Source organism: Pangasianodon hypophthalmus, chromosome 13 (genome assembly GCF_027358585.1).
Source record: "Pangasianodon hypophthalmus isolate fPanHyp1 chromosome 13, fPanHyp1.pri, whole genome shotgun sequence".
NCBI lineage: Eukaryota > Metazoa > Chordata > Actinopteri > Siluriformes > Pangasiidae > Pangasianodon > Pangasianodon hypophthalmus.
In genome coordinates, this window is record NC_069722.1 from 19,351,843 (window position 1) to 19,371,280 (window position 19,438).

General features: G+C 40.2%; 1 protein-coding gene across 10 annotated transcripts in view; it reads left to right on the forward strand.

Annotated features, from left to right (window-relative positions):
- Positions 1 to 19,438, forward strand: part of caskin1 (CASK interacting protein 1) — a 133,915-nt gene that overhangs the window by 109,855 nt on the left and 4,622 nt on the right. For 3 of the 10 annotated variants that reach the window (XM_034309912.2, XM_034309919.2, XM_034309915.2), the window contains 9 exons: positions 5,372 to 5,452; positions 8,277 to 8,377; positions 8,642 to 8,735; positions 10,069 to 10,175; positions 11,244 to 11,354; positions 14,327 to 14,428; positions 14,652 to 14,790; positions 14,921 to 15,954; positions 16,572 to 17,304. In XM_034309912.2, the coding sequence (XP_034165803.1) occupies positions 5,372 to 5,452; positions 8,277 to 8,377; positions 8,642 to 8,735; positions 10,069 to 10,175; positions 11,244 to 11,354; positions 14,327 to 14,428; positions 14,652 to 14,790; positions 14,921 to 15,954; positions 16,572 to 17,304 (2,502 nt within the window). The remainder of the gene's footprint in view (positions 1 to 5,371; positions 5,453 to 8,276; positions 8,378 to 8,641; positions 8,736 to 10,068; positions 10,176 to 11,243; positions 11,355 to 14,326; positions 14,429 to 14,651; positions 14,791 to 14,920; positions 15,955 to 16,571; positions 17,305 to 19,438) is intronic. The other 7 variants (XM_034309916.2, XM_034309920.2, XM_034309914.2 and 4 more) reach the window with 6 other exon arrangements.

Here is a 19,438-nt window from a genome sequence, read left to right on the forward strand (position 1 = left end):
TTAGCTGACGTTAAAATCTCTTGTGGCGCTAGCAGAAATGATAATTGTTATAGAGAAGCTCCATAAAGCTTTAACATTTTTATGTAATGACTACTATGCAAGAAATTTACAGATAAAAATATACAGAGAAATTAGGAACAGAACTGTAGCAAAGTGATTCAGCTCAGAAAACAATACAGTGCTAGCCTACTGCAACACTAACGGGACAAACACTAAACTACACTGTACCACTAGGGGGTGCTGAAGTGCTGTTTTGGAGGCAGTACAAACATGATGGTCATTAAAAATGCTTAATGTATGAAGGGGATTTAGCAAGTATTGATTTTTTTAGTCTAAGCAGACTAAATTTTACATGAAATACTGTAGTATTTAATAACCAATGGAAGATTAGTTCCCTTTTAGTGCACTCAGAGTTTTGTACCTGACTGTATTATAATTATTATTATTATTATTATTATTAATCCATTACTGCTTTCTAAAAACTTTAAGGAATGTTTAAAAATGGATGGTACCTATTTTTCTCATACTAAAATTAAACAAATGTCAGACATTCCTTGACGTTTTCTGAAACCTGCTTTTTGCAGTTTCTTATTTTGTTATTTAATTTGATCTTTTAGCTGCTTTAAGCAGGACATGTTTCGTTTGTCTGTGCCGTGACCTCACAGCCCTTCACAAGTCTTTTCTGTCATGCTTGTCCGAGTCCTTCTATCACTCCTTCTTCCTGTGTGTGTGTGTGTGTGTGTGTGTGTGTGTTCTCATGTGTCTCGGTCGTGTCTTCTGCATCTGATCCTTGGAGCATATATTAAAGACAAATTTGTTGTACTTTGGATACACATCCGGGCCTCATTTCAGTACTGTTTATAGCGCATCCTCGTCCACTTCCCCTTGATTGAGTCTCCTTGCCTGCCATCTTAAGAGCTTTTCATTACCTCGATGTAAAGAGATGCTGAATGTGTGTACACTGGGGTGTACTGCTGCGTGTTCAGGTTGGGTTTTATTCCTCTGACTCCTCCGTTTGTACATTACAGCTGTCGAAAGTGCACTAATTCTCTGTTATTCCCGCAATACAGTCGTCTCTTGCGTAACAGAAGCTATAAACAGTTGTTCTCTTACGAGACTCTCTTGTGTCTCTCTCTCTTTCTCTCTCTTTTAAAGTTAATAAGACAAAAACTGCAGCTTGTCATGTTACTAATAAACAGGAAAGTGCAAAGTCTTCTGTCCTGAAGACTTAAAGAGACAGCTTTACCTCAAGGCGGAGAAAATGACACGCAGAACTGACGATAATTGCTCGAATATTTATTTTTTTTTAGGAAAATTCCAATGGGATTTGTAATTTAGCCACACTTTCCATTTTTTCCCATTTTTATTCCTTTATAATGAGTGGTTGAATGTTTGTAGGATTTCTAAGGAATTGTCATTGTAAACAGCAGATGAGCTCATTAGATTTTGGGATTGATTCAAACAGGGTCAAGGTCACAACAAGGTCAAATGTCTGAAATAGGTTTTCTTCAGCTTTCTTCCTGTTTGAAGTACATTTGAGACACAATTTAGTAACCCGAAGGACTAGACTTGGTGGTGGTGGAGGCATCCTGACGAGTTCTACTTGACTTCCCCCTTTTTCCAGTGTTGATCTTTGAGTGTTGCCGAGTCCATTGCGCATTTAAGCATGTACGCCATAGAGGCATATGCAGAATGCATCCTAATCGAGCCTTAAATCAGATTCCCAAAACGTACTACATCAGGTCCTGAGTGTGTAAGTCTCTGAGCTATGTTGTTCTTGTTGTGATGTCAATTTTGGTCTTATTGGACATAAGATTTTCCTTGTGTTGTAAGGGGAAGTTGACATGGGCGCAATGAAAAACAGTATTTAAATGCTGGGCCATCCTCTCAGATCTTGATTGAATAGAATGTAATAATTATAACCTTCGGATGGCAGTTGGTTTTTAGTCATATTGACCATTGATTATCATTATCAACACAGTAGCAAAGACACAACACACGTCAGATAACATCACACAGATTAACTACACTAGAAATACACACAGCATACATACATCCTGGTGACAAATTAAAGGAAAAAAACAGTGGCTCTGTTATGCTCTGCTATTTTGCTGACATGGTTTGGGTCCATTTGTCTCCTTAGTGTCCACTTATCACCTTTATCCTATAATGAAACATTCCATCCTAATGGGAGTGGTCTCTTCCAGCATGATCCCGCCCCCATCTATGCGGGCTCACTGAATGGTTTGTTGAGGATGAAGATGATGTAAATCATATGCTATGGCCTTGACACGCGTCAAAAAAAAAAAAAATTGTGGGAATATCTTTTGGAAGAATGGTGTTTATTCCTCCATTACGGTTCCAGAGACTTGTATAATCTATGGCAAGGTGCACTGCTGAAGCTGTTCTGGAGGATTGTGGTGGCCCAACACCTTTCTAAGACACTTTATGTTGGTTTTTTCCTTTAATATGTCAGCCATCTGTTGTAAGGTAATTAAAGTAGTAGTAAAAAAAAAATCAAGTGACTGGACTTATAATGTCATAATGTTGAACTTGTTCCTTTGCTCATTTGGGATTCTTTGATGGTTCTACCGAGTGGTAGAAAATCGATCAACGTTTAGATTTATCTCTGTGATGTCACACCTCTGACATCATGAAATTGACATGAGATTCTTTGCTTTTAAGCAGGAAATGGTTTGCTTCATCTTTAAACAGACGGGCCCTGTTCAGACTTGGTAGTAACAACCAGCTCAGGTGATCCGATCCCAAGTCGACAGCTGAGATGGATAGCCGTACTCACCTCTTATTTTCATGTGTCTTGAGTACATCTTCACTGACCACTTGTGATCACATTTTGCGACTTAGAAGAGTTCTGCTAAAAGAAACCCTATATCACTTCCAAACCAAAGCCAAAAGTTGTTAATTGCCAAAACTTGGATGGATTGTAGCCTATATATTTATATTTAGCTCTCGAATGGCATTTCCTAGTTAAACCACTGGACACTTAGATAAGTCAGTAAAAGCTTTACGCACACTATCAGGGTCAGACTTCATGGTATTTTATGCAGTTTTTGTGCTTTCAACATCTACACTAACAGTAGTTCTTACCCAAAAGAGAGGAATGTAAAAACTGGGCAAGTGCACTGTTTGTGCTTTGGGAGTTTAAGGATTTTAAAAAAAAAAAAACAGCAAATTCGTCACACATGCAGCTCTAATGAACTTCATCACAGTGCACAAGGTCATAAAATAAGAATCCACACTAACAATACCGCTTCAAGGAAGTACTAAAACTCATTTGTGCTCTATTTTATTTGCTTTGACTGAATCTCTCACATGATTGCAGAGACACGTCTCATAAAAAATGTAAAGATTATATCACATTTCATACACTATTGTCTAGCTAGTCTAGTCCTCAAGCTGCTTAAGCTTAAGTCCTTAAAGCTGGTTCGAATACAGTATATTGATAACAGTGTTCCTGTATTGCAGCTGCACATTTTCTTTTCTAGAACATGTCTGAGAGACAGGAGTTTATGGTAGCTTGATTCTGCATGAAAATTGCAAACTTGGCAACCCTCGTGTCAATGGGATCTTTTGACGTTGTTGAGGACACACTGCCTTTTACACTACAAATGGAATATGGCTACAGTTTCTCCCCACGCGCCTTTTTTTTTTACGCTTTCCGTTTGTGATCAGACCACGTGAGACGGATGTGAATACCAAGTCTGAATGACACACAGTCAGGTCGCATCAAGCCAAATGGGATTTTACTGTCATTCCTCTACTCGCAGATATCCAGTAGCATGGACACAGGACTATATAAAGTGAAAATACACAACAGTGTGAGACGAGTGTGAAATAGACAATAAGTACACAGGAAGATAAATACAAAGGACAGTTCAAACAGTAGTATATTAGATCTTCCCCATCTGTTGGCATGGTATGTGCCAAGTTTAGCTAGATATATGAGGTTCTTGCATTCTCTCCCTCTGTTCAGGAATGGTTTGTTCCATCTTAATGACATCGTGAGACCAACATGATATGAGTGACATCAGACACACAGGTTTAAACAGTGCTGAATGTCCTGCCATTCAACTGAAGAAGAACCTCAGATGAGCAGAAAAACATCTTCGGCATTATAATACAAGTCCAGTCACCTGGACACACTAATACACTAATACACTAATACACACATCAAGTTTCCTGTTACCCTTTTATCTCTACTAACAAGCTATTAACAAGCTAATGAAAGCTATTAAGTCTTATTCTCCAGGTAATTACGGTCGGGTCTGACAGTCTGAGTTACGCTACTGTGAGATGTTTACTTTACTGAGCTTTAAGATGCTAATGCTAAGCTGGGTGATCTTCAGTATTCAGAAAGGATTGTAGGTTTTTCAAAAGTTACTGGCATCAGCACATGCCTGAGCACATATTCAAGTAGTAACACACAGTGTTAAGACTTTAGAATACTTCACGTGGAGATGACGTCTGGGAGGGTTGCACAAAGACCTTTGCAAACTTATAAGCTCATGTACTCACTGCACTTTCACATTGGCTGTCACATATGACTGCTCCAGTACTGCAGGTGTTGCGGTTAAATTTTCACGACAATTCCCATGACTGTAGGAAAAAGCTTGCCGCTCCTCAAAGTCATCCATCTTGGAATGAATCAGCTTGAGCATGGCTCATTTTTAACAACCTGTCACAATTTTTCTGTTGCATAGCACGTTTATTCTCAGAGTCAGCCCAGATACCATGTGTATGACACATCCATTTGCTCAGCAATTACATCAGATTGTTTGTGGAAGCCAGCCGAACGCCGTCTCCACACGAAGTATGACTTTAATAGGAACACACAGCCCTGGATATTAATAAAGCACTCAGACTTTTGGACCCTGCTATGTTTTATTATATAATGCTGTTATATATATATTTCTATCAATTTTCAGCATCATGATTATAATTCCCGAAGGACCTTGTGATGCACTGCAGTTGTTCTTGTTTCTAACCTTTCCACATATATAATTATATCTTTGTATATATTATATATGTATTTATTTTTGTGTGTATGTGTGTTTGTACTTTGTGGCATTTATATATGTATATACACAGATATATATGTTATTGATATATTTATGTACTAATGTATATAAATGTGCACCTTGAGTATGTAAGTGCAGGTGTGTGAAAGAAAGAGAGAGAGAGAGAGAGGGAGAGAGAGAGAGAAGCCAGTTTTGAAAAAAAAAAAAAAGCATACAGTGCATAAAATAGATGTAAAACCTGGAGTTCACATGAATTCAGCGTTACTGTCCTCGGCAACACCACGGGAGTGTATCACGGTGGCGCGTTTGTAACGCTGCTCTCTGTGTTGAAGGTTCTCGGGGTTCAGATTCCTCCGGAGGGCCACAGGGGGGCAGCACTGAGGAAATCTGGGTCCTGCGCAAACCTGCAGCAGGTAACAGCAGGGCCTTCACACTCGCTCCTCTTTCTCCTCTCCTTCTAATCCTCCGCTTGCTCATCCCTCGCTCGCCCTGCTTGACCTCAGATGCTCCTCGGTGTCTCTGGAGCCTTCCCATCCATCACGCACTAGGCATGTGCCGATAATCGGTTTTCTACGATGTACTCCTATATCCAACACGGACGCTATTGTTATGTTGTGTCAAAATAACGTCATGATGCTGTGTCGATATACAATCAATAGCCAGGGTGTTTTATTCACAAGGTTGCTTAGCTCTGTCTCTCTAGTCCAAGATCAAGTTCGAATGTGCTTTATTGGTATGATACACAATGTTACATCTGAGAATGTAATATCGGTACATGCCTACTGCACACACAGATGTGGAGAAGTCAGAAAGGGTTTTTAGGTATTAGAGAGTATGGACTTGCTGTGTCTCTGAAGGATTTCATTCATCACGGGCGTGTACGTTGTAGGCGTATGCCGACTCATTCGCATGTAAAATTTTATTCTGGACTATGGTGCAGGAGTGTCGTGGACATTTCAACATCTGGTATCTAATTACAGTCTGAAATGATTAGGTTTATGTCAGTTTCGCTACTGGATGTCTATCCAACAACCTGAACAAAGCCTGACATTCAGTGTGCAAGACTTAGCTAGCAGGGTTTTAGACATCTTCAGGCAGAGGAGTCAAAGTATGTTATACTCAGAAAAACCCAATTGTGGCCAGAAACAATTTTTTCTTCTTTCGTGGTTGTTTACCAGAATTCAGCCACAGCGACATATGATGGGTTTTTCCAGACTACCAGACAGTTACAGTGAGACAAGATATTGAGTCTCCAAGATGCCAGTTGCTCGGTATACACATCTGTAATAAAAAGTGCATATATTACAGCGCACTGAGTGTAAGACAGATCAGTGTGCAAACCTGTAAGAATGCAGGAATGTACAAGAAATGACACAGGACACATTTTTCAATTTACTTTTCTAGTGCTTTTAACAGCAGGCTTGGATTATGTTGCGTAACAGACGTATTTTGTTCAACAAGGGTGGTGCTTTGTTACGGTAAAGTTCAGCCTACAGTATAGAGATACACTCTAGTATACAGATAGTAAATCTAGCATCATATACATAGACTTTCGGTCGCACTACGGACAAGTGGTATTTGCACAAGTTTGCGCAACAGTAATACAGTGCATTTGGAAAGAATTCAGATCCCTTCACTTTTTGCACACCTTATTGTATTAAAAATTGTATCAAAAACCCAGCCATGAAATCCAAGGAATTCTCTGTAGACCTCAGTGATCAAATTGTGTCAAGACATAGATCTGGGCAAAGGTATAAAACCATTTCTACAAATTTGAATGTTACCAGGAGCACAGTGGAGTGGGAGACGTTTGGAACCACCAGGACTCGTCCTAGAGCTGGCTGTCCAGTCAAACAGTAATTGTGCTAAAGAGTCTTGGTCAGGGAGGAGATCAAGAACCCAGTGGCAAGTCTAAAGTTTTAGAAGTCTTCCACAGAGATGGGAGAATCTGTTGGAAGGACAACCTTCTGAGAAATGCTTCATCAATCAGGCCTTCATGACTATAACCATCCCTGTGGTGAAGCATGGTGTTGGCAGCATTATGCGGTTGGGTGCTTTTCAGTGCCAGGATGGGGAGACCGGTCAGAATTGAGGGAAGGAATGCAGCCAAATACAGAGAGATCTTCGAAGAAAACCTGCTCCAGAGTGCACACGACAGCAGACTGTGGCAAAGCTACACCTTTCAGCACAACCACAACCCGAAAAATACAGCCAAGACAATGTTGGAGTGGCTTTGGGACAAGTCCTTGAATGTCCATGAGTGGCCAAGCCAAAGCCCAGAACCCCTTAGGACAAGGGAGAGACCTGAAGATGGTAGTTCACAGATGCTCCCCATCTAACCTGATTGAGCTTGAGAGGTTCTGTCAGGAAGAATGGGAGAAACTGTCCAAATCCAGGTGTGCAAAGATTGTAGAGCTTTATCCAGGAAGACTCGAAGCTGTAATTGCTCCCAAAGGTGCTTCTACAACGTACTAAATAAAGGGTGTGAATACTTATCTACATGAGAGATTTCAGTTTTTGATTTTTAATAAAATCTACAACAATAAAGTGTGCAAAAAAAAAGGAAAGGGTCTGCATACTTTCCGAAGCCACTGTATTTTTCCACCATCCATCATCAATCATCCACCATCAACATTCACAGAAAACACTACACTGGTTTGGAGCGCCGATTTTCAGTATTTCTGCTGAGCCAGAAGGAAAGCGTGGATATAATTCAGAGCATAATCCTGATCATATTTCCCTTTCTGCCAAGCTGTCCCATTACTCAGTTTGAACCAGAATGTTATCATAACAGCTGTTTATAGTAGACTATTAGGATGGCGTTGGCTGTGGTGTATTTTGTCAGGTGGTTGCTGTCCTCTAAATCGGAGAGAATATCCCTGGAGTCCCACCAGGGACAGTTTTTTTTGTTGTTTTTGTTTTTTTTAATTCCACACACAGGTATGTGCATAAGGCTCATTCAAATAGCTGGCTCTCAGTGTGTGTGTGTGTGTGTGTGTGTGTGTGTGTGTGTGTGTGTGTGTGTGTGTGAAGATTAATCTCATGAAGTCTATTTTCATTTCCACAGTTTATCACCACCTTGCATCTGCCTTATCGTGCATGTGTGTGTCTGAGTGTCTGTACTCACGTTGTACCAGCAGTGCATCAACCGTCTGTTCGTTCTGGGGTATTCAAGACCAGTCTGGACTGACTGTGTGTGTGTGTGTGTGTGTGTGTGTGTGTGTGTGGTTGTGCTAGGTGGGGACCGCAGCAGTGTGAGCAGTTCGAGCAGCGCTCGCTCGTCAGGCAGTGGACAGAGCAACACACACATCCTCCATGCTCAGGCAGAGGGAGTAAAGGTGAGACAGGCAGACTGGCAGGTGGATGGAGAATTCTACACCTATGAATTCTACACCTACACCTAAGACACCTGTATATATGCAGTGGTTTGCCTCAGTGTCACATAATCCCTATCAGCTGCCAAAATGTCCAGTTAGTATTGATGACTAAATAAATCATTCTAATGCTGTGATATTGATGAGTAACATTGCGGTGTGTGTGTGTGTCTGTGTGTGTGTGTGTGTGTGTGTGTGTGTGTGTGTGTGTGTGTGTTCCTGCTCCAGCTTCTTGCTACAGTTCTCTCTCAGTCAGCGAAGGCAAAAGAGCATCTGTTGGAACAGTCCAGATCTGTGGATTCAGCCATAACTTCTAATAAAGGTTAATAGACCTATAGATCAATAGATAGATGGATAGACAGACAGGCAGATGTATAGACAGATAAATGTATAAATAGAAAGACAGAAAGATGTGTAGATACATATATGTATAGATAGGCAGACATGTATTGATAGAAGGATAAATAGATAGACAGACAGACAGATGTAGAGATAGATAGCCAGATCTATAGATAGATAGATGTACAAATAGGCAGACAGACAGAGAGATGTATAGATAGCAAGATGTATAGATAGATAAATGTATAAATAGGAAGACAGACAGATGTGTAGGTGAATAGATGTATAGATAGGCAGACAGACAAAGAGATGTATTGATAGAAGAATAAATAGATAGACAGACAGACAGATGTAGAGAAAGATAGATGTACAGAAAGGCAGACAGACTGAGAGATGTATAGACAGATAAATATATAGGCAGACACACAGACATATAGATAGATAGAAGTACAGATAGGTAGCCAGACAGATAGATGTATAGATAGATAAATGGATAGGTAGACACAGACGTGTAGCTAGATGTACAGATAGGCAGATAGCCAGATGTACAGATAGGCAGCCAGACAGAGAGATGTGCAGATAGATAAATGGATAGATATACGGATGTACAGATAGGCAGACAGTCTGAGACATGTATAGATAGCTAAAAGGTAGACATATAGATAGATAGATGTACAGACAGGCAGCCAGACAGATAGATGTACAGATAGATAAATGGGTAGATAGACAGATGTACAGATAGACAGATAGGCAGCCAGACAGATAGATGTACAGATAGATAAATGGATAGGTAGACACAGACGTATAGATACATTTACAGATAGGCAGCCAGACAGAGAGATGTACAGATAGATAAATGGATGGATATACGGATGTACAGATAGACAGATAGGCAGCCAGACAGAGAGATGTACAGATAGATAAATGGATAGATAGACGGATGTACAGATAGGCAGACATTCTGAGACATGTATAGGTAGCTAAAAGATAGACATACAGATAGACAGATAAGCAGCCAGACAGTGGGATGTGTAGATAGATAGATATTCAGACAGACGTATAGATAGATATATGTATAGAAAGACAGACAGACATGTCAGAAATGATGCCAGGATGCAAAGAACTCATTTGACAGAGTAATCTGACCGAAAGCTGAATTAGAATAAGAGCCTGTGTTTCTACCTGGTGCTTAATGCTTCAGCTGGTTTATGAAAAAGCCTAATGTCACATACTATTACGGCAGTTCTGGTTTTGTTCTGGTGTAATTGTGCGTGGATAATCCATGTCTCCTGATCCTGATCCTGATCCTGATGCAGCCAGTGTCTCTGGTGTGTCTCCAGCTCCCACCTCCCGCAGTCAGAGTGTATCGAGCTGTCCTGTCCATGAGCCGCAGTACACAGAAAGGAAAGGAGATGAGGGGAAGGTGATAACACACACGCACGCACACACACACACACACACAATTCTCTGCTTTTTCACTTCTTTCCCTTTCCTATTTCTCTTCTATTCCTTTCGTCTCTCTTCTTAACTTTCTTCGTTTTTTTTTGTCTTCTCTCCTCTCACCTATCTCACTGCTCTCTCTGTTCCACTTCCTTCCTTCTCCTTTCCTCTATCCTTCCTCTTTTATTTATTTCTTTCTCTTTTCCTCTACTCACTTCACTCTTCTCCTTCACCAGTATGTGCTCATGCTCCTCTGTCATTTTTCCCATCCTTGTTTTTGTTTGCCGCTTTAGGAAACCCATTCCAGAGTTTTTTTGTTTTTAATTTACACCAATCTTTGTTAAGGTTTTTTTTTTTTTTTTTTTCAGGAGGTACCCTGGTATACCAAGTAATTAATTTTTTTTTTTTTGTGGCTTCTATAAAACAGAGGTCTGGGGGGAAAACACACGTCCAGCAAATTTCACTCCTGATTATAGGACATTACGACTAACCTTTCTGTCCACTTCTTTGAACAGACAGACAGCTCAGCATAAAATACTGGTTTAAATGATGTAGTAAAATAGCCTAATGTAAGCTAGTGAGCAAGCAAGCAAATTTAGCAAGGTATTTAGGGGAACATTAATGTTAGCTAAGCTCACTTCTAATCTGGCTTTTAGGTAGTTTATGTTGCTCTTAATAGCAATTAAAGATTTTATGTTCTTACGCAATATTCTATTGTTTATTTAAAGGCAGTATTTTATGTTAAGGAGTCTGTTGAGCCTAAGATGTGAAAAGAAAAGCTAGCGGTAATGTCCATGATCAGGTTTGTGATTAAACATAAATAAAAATGCCACATGGCTGATGGAATGAAAAGCTTAAATAGGTCCGTTTATCTGAACTCTGTAGAACGCTGGCTCCTACTGCTGGCTCAGACAGTCTGACACTAACAAGGCTCTCAGCAGCGCACTCAGACTCTCAGAGCCGATACAGCCAGTGTGTAGCCATATCCCATAATTCCCAGGGGCAAGAGGGACTGAGACAGTGACCCACTGCCTCATATCTTCTTTCCTAGACCTCAGAGGCCGTTATTGAATGGCTGAGCGAATTTCAGCTGCAACTCTACGCACCATACTTCATCAGCGCTGGCTATGACATTTACACCATTAGCAGAATGACCCCAGAGGTAAGAGTAAAAATAAATAAATTAAAAAATTAAGTTCTGAAAAAGAGATAAATTCATATTAATCCCTAAGCAGAATGAGGTTAGAGATATAATTCTTAATATTAATCAACTAAGGACAAAATGAACTAATAGTAATAAAGTTTAAAAAAAAATAATCATTTGCATCTAATAAAGTTTTTAAAAAAATAATAATTTGCATCTTTAGCAGAATGACTTCATTCATTCATCCATAAAAAAGAGAAATTAATTCACTCATAATTCAGGCATAAACTGATTGACCATAAGTAGAATATTAAAAAAGTATTATATATAAAATACTAAAATAATATTAAAATAATATTTAAAAATATTAAATATAAAATACAATATTTTATTTTATATAATAAATAATATTTTATAAAATAATAAGTGATAATAATTAATCAGACCAAATACGTAAGATAAACAAGATGGATATTAAATACTGAAATTTATTCACATTATTTGACCCTTGAATCAGTCTAAATAGAAGATGGATGATTTTGAAAAATCATCCATCTTCGTGAATACAGAAAGCAAATTATTTTATAACATATATAAGTACTTTTAGATTTTGTAGAAATTAAGTTGTAAGCACATACAGGCTGTTTCATGCTAACACACTAGTGGAAGCAGTAAACACTGCTAATTAATGCGTAGGACTGAATAACATTTAAGATGATAATATTTAAAGGGGACGTCACTCATTTATGCTCGCTCATTTATCTCACGTATTGCTGAAATTATGTTGCTTTTCTCATTACATCAACATCTGTCATTTCAAAAAGCACATGTGCAGTGCCTTGCATAAGTATTCACACCACTTGGAGTTTTCCATGACGTACATGTTGTACATCAATATTGTTTCCATATTGTAATTTATCCTGATAAGGGTCATGGTGGATCAGGAGCCTATCCCAGGAACACTGGGTGTGAGGTGGGAAGACACCCTGGATGGGACACCAGTCCATCGCAGGGCACCATGCATACACACATTCAGACACTTATTCACAACTGGGGCAGTTTATCTTAGCCAATCCACCTACTGGCATGTTTTTTGGGAGGAGGGAGGAAACCGGAGAGGATAAAGGAAACCCGTGTGGATGTGGGGAGAACATGCACACAAACTCCTCACAGACAGTCACCCAAGCTCAGTGTCGTGTCTGATACCCTGGAGCTGTGAGGCAGCAGCACTACCCTTATGGTCCAAACACTTATGGTCCAAATTTATGTAGTTAGAACCTTAAAAAAACAGAAATATCTTGATTGCATAAGTATTCACCGCTTCAGCCTATACTTAACCCACCTTTGGCAATAATTACAGCTGTGAATTCTTCTTGGCAAAATGACTCTGTTGACTGGGACAATATAATGTATAATGTTGTTTTGCTTGTCCTCACTCTCAGGTCTCCTGTAGACTTATGCAAGTTTTCCTTTTCCTTTCCTGTGCATTTGCCATTCATTCAATCCTGACCAGTTTTTCAGTTCCTGCCAATGAAATGCATTTCTACAACATAATGCTACCACCACCATGCTTCTCAGTGTTTATCTCATCAGACCAGAGAACTTGTTCTATTTCCCACATGTCTTTAGGCAAACTACAAACAGGATTAGATGTTTTTTTCCAGTAATGGCCTTCTTCTTGCCACTTTCCCATAAAGCTCATCTTCGTGAAGTTTTAGTGTTATAGTTGGCCTCCTTAGACAGTGTCTTGTATCTGAGCTGTGGATCTCTCCATCTAATTAATGGCCTCTTGGTTGCCTCTCTGACTATGCTCTTCTTACACAGATGGTGAACAGACTATTTTTAAATAATGTATTTAATGGTGTTCCAGGAAATGTTCAGAATTTTGTTATTTATATTTTAATAACTCACTCAGATTATTGCTTCTGCAGAACTTTAAGCTGAACTTGAACTTCATGATGCTACTGGTTAGATGTTCTCTACCAAACTCTGGGGCCTTCCAGAAACAGGTGTATTTATCTTTAGATCATGCAACACTTTAATTGTACCCAGGTAGAGTTCATTAAGCTAACTTTTATTTAGCATTTTGGGAAGGAATCTCCAGTGTCAGCACTTTGTAACAGTCATCAGTAAAGCTGTAACTTTAAGTTTTTTGCATAAAAACTTCAGAATGGTGGGCTTTGCGGTTTCTTGGTAAAATGATATGTATCAAGTAGGAGAAAAAAGAGAGGCTAGTGAGGGAACAACTGTTTATAGCTGTTATAACTGAAGTAATAACAGGAAATAACTTATTTTGAATGTTCCACAACATTAAATGTAATTATATATGGAAAAAAAACACCACATGTCACTCCTTAATCAGTAATAATTGTAGTCATTGGCAAATTGGTGTGGTATAAGAGGAATAAAACACGTCAAAATGTGCTCCATTGTGCTGGAGATCAGTGAAAATAATTAAATCCATGCTCATTTTCTAAAACATGGGAAGGTTTAAAGGAGGTGAATACTTATGTAAGGCACTGCATATTTCATTCTAACAGTAACACAAGTATGTTTCTAATTAGGCATGTCCCAATAGTCAACAATACAACACACAGTAATATAGAACATACCTATCATTAAGGTAGACAGTGTGAAATATTGCCACTCTCCCTGCGTTCCCCTGTGTTCCCCTTTTCCCAGTTCAAAGACAGAGTAAGAACAAATGTCTTAAAGTGGGTATAGCATGTCTCAACTGTCACTCCTACATAGCAACACCACTTTGAATATTTAATATATTTTACAGTATAGTATTTTTAACATTATGGGGATGATAATATCATGAAGCGTTTACTTATTTTGGTATAACTTTTTAATCTGGTTCCTTATTCCGTCTCATCTGTATTGACTTGGCAGTGCCCTCAGACTGTTGGATCTGACTGTAATAAACTCCTGTGTGTGTGATGGGTGTGTGTGTGTGTGGATTGTGTGATTTATGATTTTGTTCTCAGGATTTGACAGCGATTGGTGTGACTAAACCGGGTCACCGCAAGAAAATGCTCTCAGAGATCAATAAGCTCAGTGTCACAGAGTGGACACTTGACAAAAAACCTGTGAGTGCCACTTCTGATCATCAGACAAGATATTGTTAGAGCAAGATCATTTGACAGTATTTAGGCCTTAGGACTTTTTCAATATGGCCTTGATGACAGGAAGAACATTTTCAAAAGTACACAGTATTGCATTTACTGGATAAAAGCAGTAAGGAACAGGAAACAGGAGGGCTAAGGAGATGTGTGTGTGTCTGTGTATGTGTGTGTGTTGACTAATTTTCAGGCTAATCTCTGCGAGTGGTTAAACATGATTGGACTGAGTCAGTATCACCAGATTTTGGTCCAAAACGGCTATGAAAACATCGACTTCATCACAGACATCACGTGGGAGGATCTGCAGGAAATCGGCATTACCAAACTCGGTAACATAGAAATATACATTAAAACAGTTGTTTGTATAGCTTTTATGTTGTTGTATACATATTTTTATGTAATCTGTATGCTTTGTACAATTTTCAAATTTTGCCAATTTTTATTGCTCAATCTATCTAGGCCATCAGAAAAAGCTCATGCTCGCTGTAAAGAAGCTAGCTGAAATCCAGAAAGGCTCAGAAAAGCGAAACATGACTCGTAAAAAACCTCAGGAGTCAACATCCATTGAGTGCCCTCCCCCTGAGTGCACTTCTCCCAAACTGAGCGCCCTCCAGGAGAATGAGCCGAACACTGAGATTCCAGATGGATCTGAAAAGGAGCCACGTACAGTTCGCCAGAACAGCGGGGGTGGACAGAGGGGTAGCGTTTCATCTGTGCATCCCAAACCCCGGCAGGCTTACACTCAAGGTCCACCATATACACCGCCACAGACTCCAACCAAAACAAAACCCCCTTCATCTCCAAAAAATGGAGCTGAGATGATGGACAAACCCACTTCATCTCCCACACACAGGGTGTATCAGGACGCAGGAAGGAAGGAGGAAGTGCAAATGGATATGACATCACATTCTGCACCACCCATAACCGTGCCTCAAATTCTCCTGCCACCAGAGGGCAATGAATCTGGTAAACAGGAACAAGAAATGAAAAAGCGCGCACACAGCCTAAATCGCTATGATGGCGAGCAGGAGCGCAATGAGGCCGACATGGCGAATGCGAACACTACTGTGCAGAGACGCGTCAGCCGGAGCAACTCTGTACGCAACCAGAGCGACAAAAATAATGATAAAAATGTCAAAAACGAGAAAAACGTGAACCGGGGCAGCCAATCTTTTGCTCTGAGGCAGAAAAAGAAAGGTCCTCCTCCTCCACCGCCAAAACGCTCTAGCTCGGCCATCTCAAGCTCCAGCACAAACCTAAACGACATGCCCAAAGACACGGGTCCTGGAAACCTTCTGGACGTCAACTACAACCCACAGAGACGAGCCAGTGCTGTGGAAACAGGTGTCACTGTGGAGACGGGGGCTGGTGGTGCCGTGGAGACAGGCAGTATGGGCAGCGTCAGGAGTATCGCCGCCATGTTGGAGATGTCGTCCATTGGAGGAGGAGCAAAAGGACTTGCCATGCAGAGATCTACAGCACATTATCTACAGGTAACAGTTACTTGCTCATTCTATTTCCCCTTTTCCTTTCTTCCTACCTTCCTGCACTTTTTGTAGTGTCCTTTACATTCATAAAGTCTACAATGGGTCCAACCAAAAACTGCCTCTCTTTCATCATTTCAAACACTATACCAATGCTTTTGTTACAAAAAAATCTGAAATGTACAACAACTGCGCATTCCAGAATTCTAGGCACCCCCAGTTATGATAGAATGAATAACACAGTGAGCTGACAAAAAGTTATATATTAACCCATGTTCTATATATATTTAGTGGTACCAGAAACAGAAATTTATAAATCTATTTCAGCTTTCAGTTGATACAGATTTCATGTAGAAATTTCGTTTGCTCAATTCCACAACTTATTTCAGTGTACTTTTTATACTGAGATACAGGATGCCCCTTTCCAAGTTTCTGAATCCACTTTGAGATTGAGATTGAGATTCAGATCGTTTAGAGCTCATTCTGATATACTGGGAAAGTTGAATAAAACATTAGGAAACATATATAGTGATATAGTTTGTAACCAAGTTCCTTCAGGTAAAGTTGACATTACTCCCAATTGGTGGTGCCCTACTGCAATTTAAACTATTCTCTTTTCTTCTCAGGTGTCTCAATCAGGAGGTAGGCAATATGATGCAATTGGTTTAGACGGAGAAGTTGTGAATCGCCGCAGGACCATCAGTGGCCCAGTGACAGACCTTGTAGCAGCTGCTAAGAAAAAATCGCAACAATCCGAGCCAGTACCAGTCCAAACTACAGCACAGAATGAAATTCAGGCCAAACCAATGGCTGAGAACCTGCCTATTACTGAGGACAGAAACCTGACTGTTAAAACAAAGCCGAAGCAAAGTGAGGACAGCACAGGTGCCATCCACCTCCCACCACAGGAGGATTCTTCAAACACTGATGGCTCTAAAAAGAGGACCTGGAGCTCCAAGCCACCTCATGATGAAGCCAGATTTTACCTCACAGAGTCAAACACTGTCAAACGGAGGCCCAAGATCAGAGAGAAGGAGTCTGAGGATGAGACAGTTTATCAGAATGGAACCGGCACTATTAAGAGGCGTCCGGTTTCTGATGTTACTGTCTCCGAACAGCCCAGATCGGTAGAGAAGCCAGTGGAGAATGCACCTCGGAGAGAAAAATCAGACCTGGATGGAAAAACTGCCCCTGGTAAAACTGCTAAACCTCCAGTGTCTCCTAAACCCGTCCTCCATAACGTGAAGAGACAAGACACTCCAGCTGCAGTGACCAAAAAAGGCGCCTTTCCTGGAGCTCCTGGCAGCCCAGGTACTACACAGTGTGGCCCTTTCTCTTGCCCTGTCTTTACCCAATTATGTGAGTATTCCTCTTAAAAAAAACAGCTCCAAGCCTTTTTTATTTTGTGTCGGATCAGAAGTTTTGGTTTGCTTTCTTCCCATCTTTGTTCTTATTGCGTGAAGCATGCTAATTTTCCACCCTGGGTTTTTTTTTTCCAAATTTAGTGTAAACATATTTACACTTATTCCGTACTACCCAGATTTAGCAGTTATGCTAAATGGCATAATGATGGCAGGCTTTAAGACCTGTGCTAGTTCTCTGTTGCAATAATCAACATAACATACATTTATAACATAAAAAGCATCAGAGTATTGAATCAGAAAATACATAAAATCTGAACTAATACTGTTTCAATCCAGTATTAGGCCTATACTAATATACAGTATAGAATTGGGAAATCCCTACTGGATAAAAGGCATGTTGGTAGGTAAAGATTTATGTGAGACAGATTTCCATTATATTAGCCTTGCAGCACTAGTGTAATGTGAAAGAAGCAAGCATGCCTTGGCTTGATCTATGACTACACAACATACCTTGCCAGCACCCGAGTACATTTTTTAACCATTTCCCATAAGATGCACAATAAGATAAACAGTGAGGATAGTGGGGGTTAAAGATTTTTAGTCTACCATGCAAAGTAAGGACAGCAATCCTGTGGAGGAACATCATTTAATCCACCTGTATTCATGACCCTATTCTTTTGGTCACTACCTACAGCTTGTGACCATGAGTGAGGATAGGGAAATAGTTTGACCAGAAAACAGAAAGTTTTGTCAAAAGAACCAAGCTCCTGTAACCAAGCGACTGTAAGAGTGCAGCTGCTGACCCAATCCTTTTGTCAATCTTATGCTCTCTTTTTCTGTCACTTGTGAATAAGCTCCCAAGATAGTTATACTTCTCCACCAAGGTCTCTCCCCATGGCTTCCGACATGAAGATGCTGATTTTCATACCATCCACTTTCCACTCAGCAGTAAAATGGTCGAGTGAGTGACCGAGGTCCAGTTTTGATCGTACCAAAAGAACATCAGCTGCAAATAACAGGGATGTTACCTCTATCCTTCTATATTGGACACCTCTAGAACTTTATCTGCAATGTGATATCCTGACCATGAAAACCACAAACATTAGTGGAGGCAAAACCCAACTTGGATGGAGTCTGTCACACTTAAACTATTTCGATGGCAGAAATGCAGACACAACTCCAGGGACAGGTCCACCATCCTATTTTGCCAGTCCAAAGGCACTGCCCCAGAATCCCATCTAAGATTAAACAGGCATGTTAAGCACACAACCCCAACCTGTCCAGTGCCTGCAGCATCTCCAGCTGTTAATTGAATCTCATCCAACACTGCAATGTTGTCTCTATGAAGGTTTCTAACTGCCATAATAAATTCAGCCTTTAGAGATGGACTCCACAACATTGATTTCTGGAACTGCCTCCTGAAAGGAACTCATGTCCAGTGGGTTATGGAATTCCTCAGAGTGATCCTACCATTGCTCAATAATATCTACAGTAGAAGTCAATACTCCCATAAACTTCCTCAGCTGAGCTTGTGCAGTGTCTCATTTCCCTCTCCCAAGGCCCTGAATGGTATGCCAGAACATATTTGAGGCCACCCAAATGTATTTCTTACTATGGCATGTCCAAACTCTTTCTAGCTTTTGCTTCTGCAGCTGTTTTGCTGCAGCCCTTCTAACTCTCCTATAAATTTCGTTTTAAACAGCCAAGCCCTCTGTGAGTATTGCTTGGAAGGCTTCCTTCTTCAACCTCATGGCTTCCCTCACCACTGGTGTTCATCAGTGCAGCCTAGGTCTACCACCATGACAGGCACTAAATACAGCTTCTTGCAGCTGTCTCTACATTTGATGACATTGTCCATTCAGAAGTTCAAGGGAGAAGTCCTTTCAGAGGGTCTCCCAAGCAACACAGAAGGCTCGCCTGGGTTTACCGAGTAAATCTGGCAGATGCACTGTGTGACAAATTCAAATCACCACCAAGTGGTGATAAATTGACAGTTCTGTCCATCTCTTTAACTGACTATCCAAAATATATGACCTCAAGTTTGATGATACAATCACAAAATCAATCATTGAGTACCTAGTACCAAGTCCAGTGAATAACCTTGCATTCAAACAAAGTGTTTGTTATTG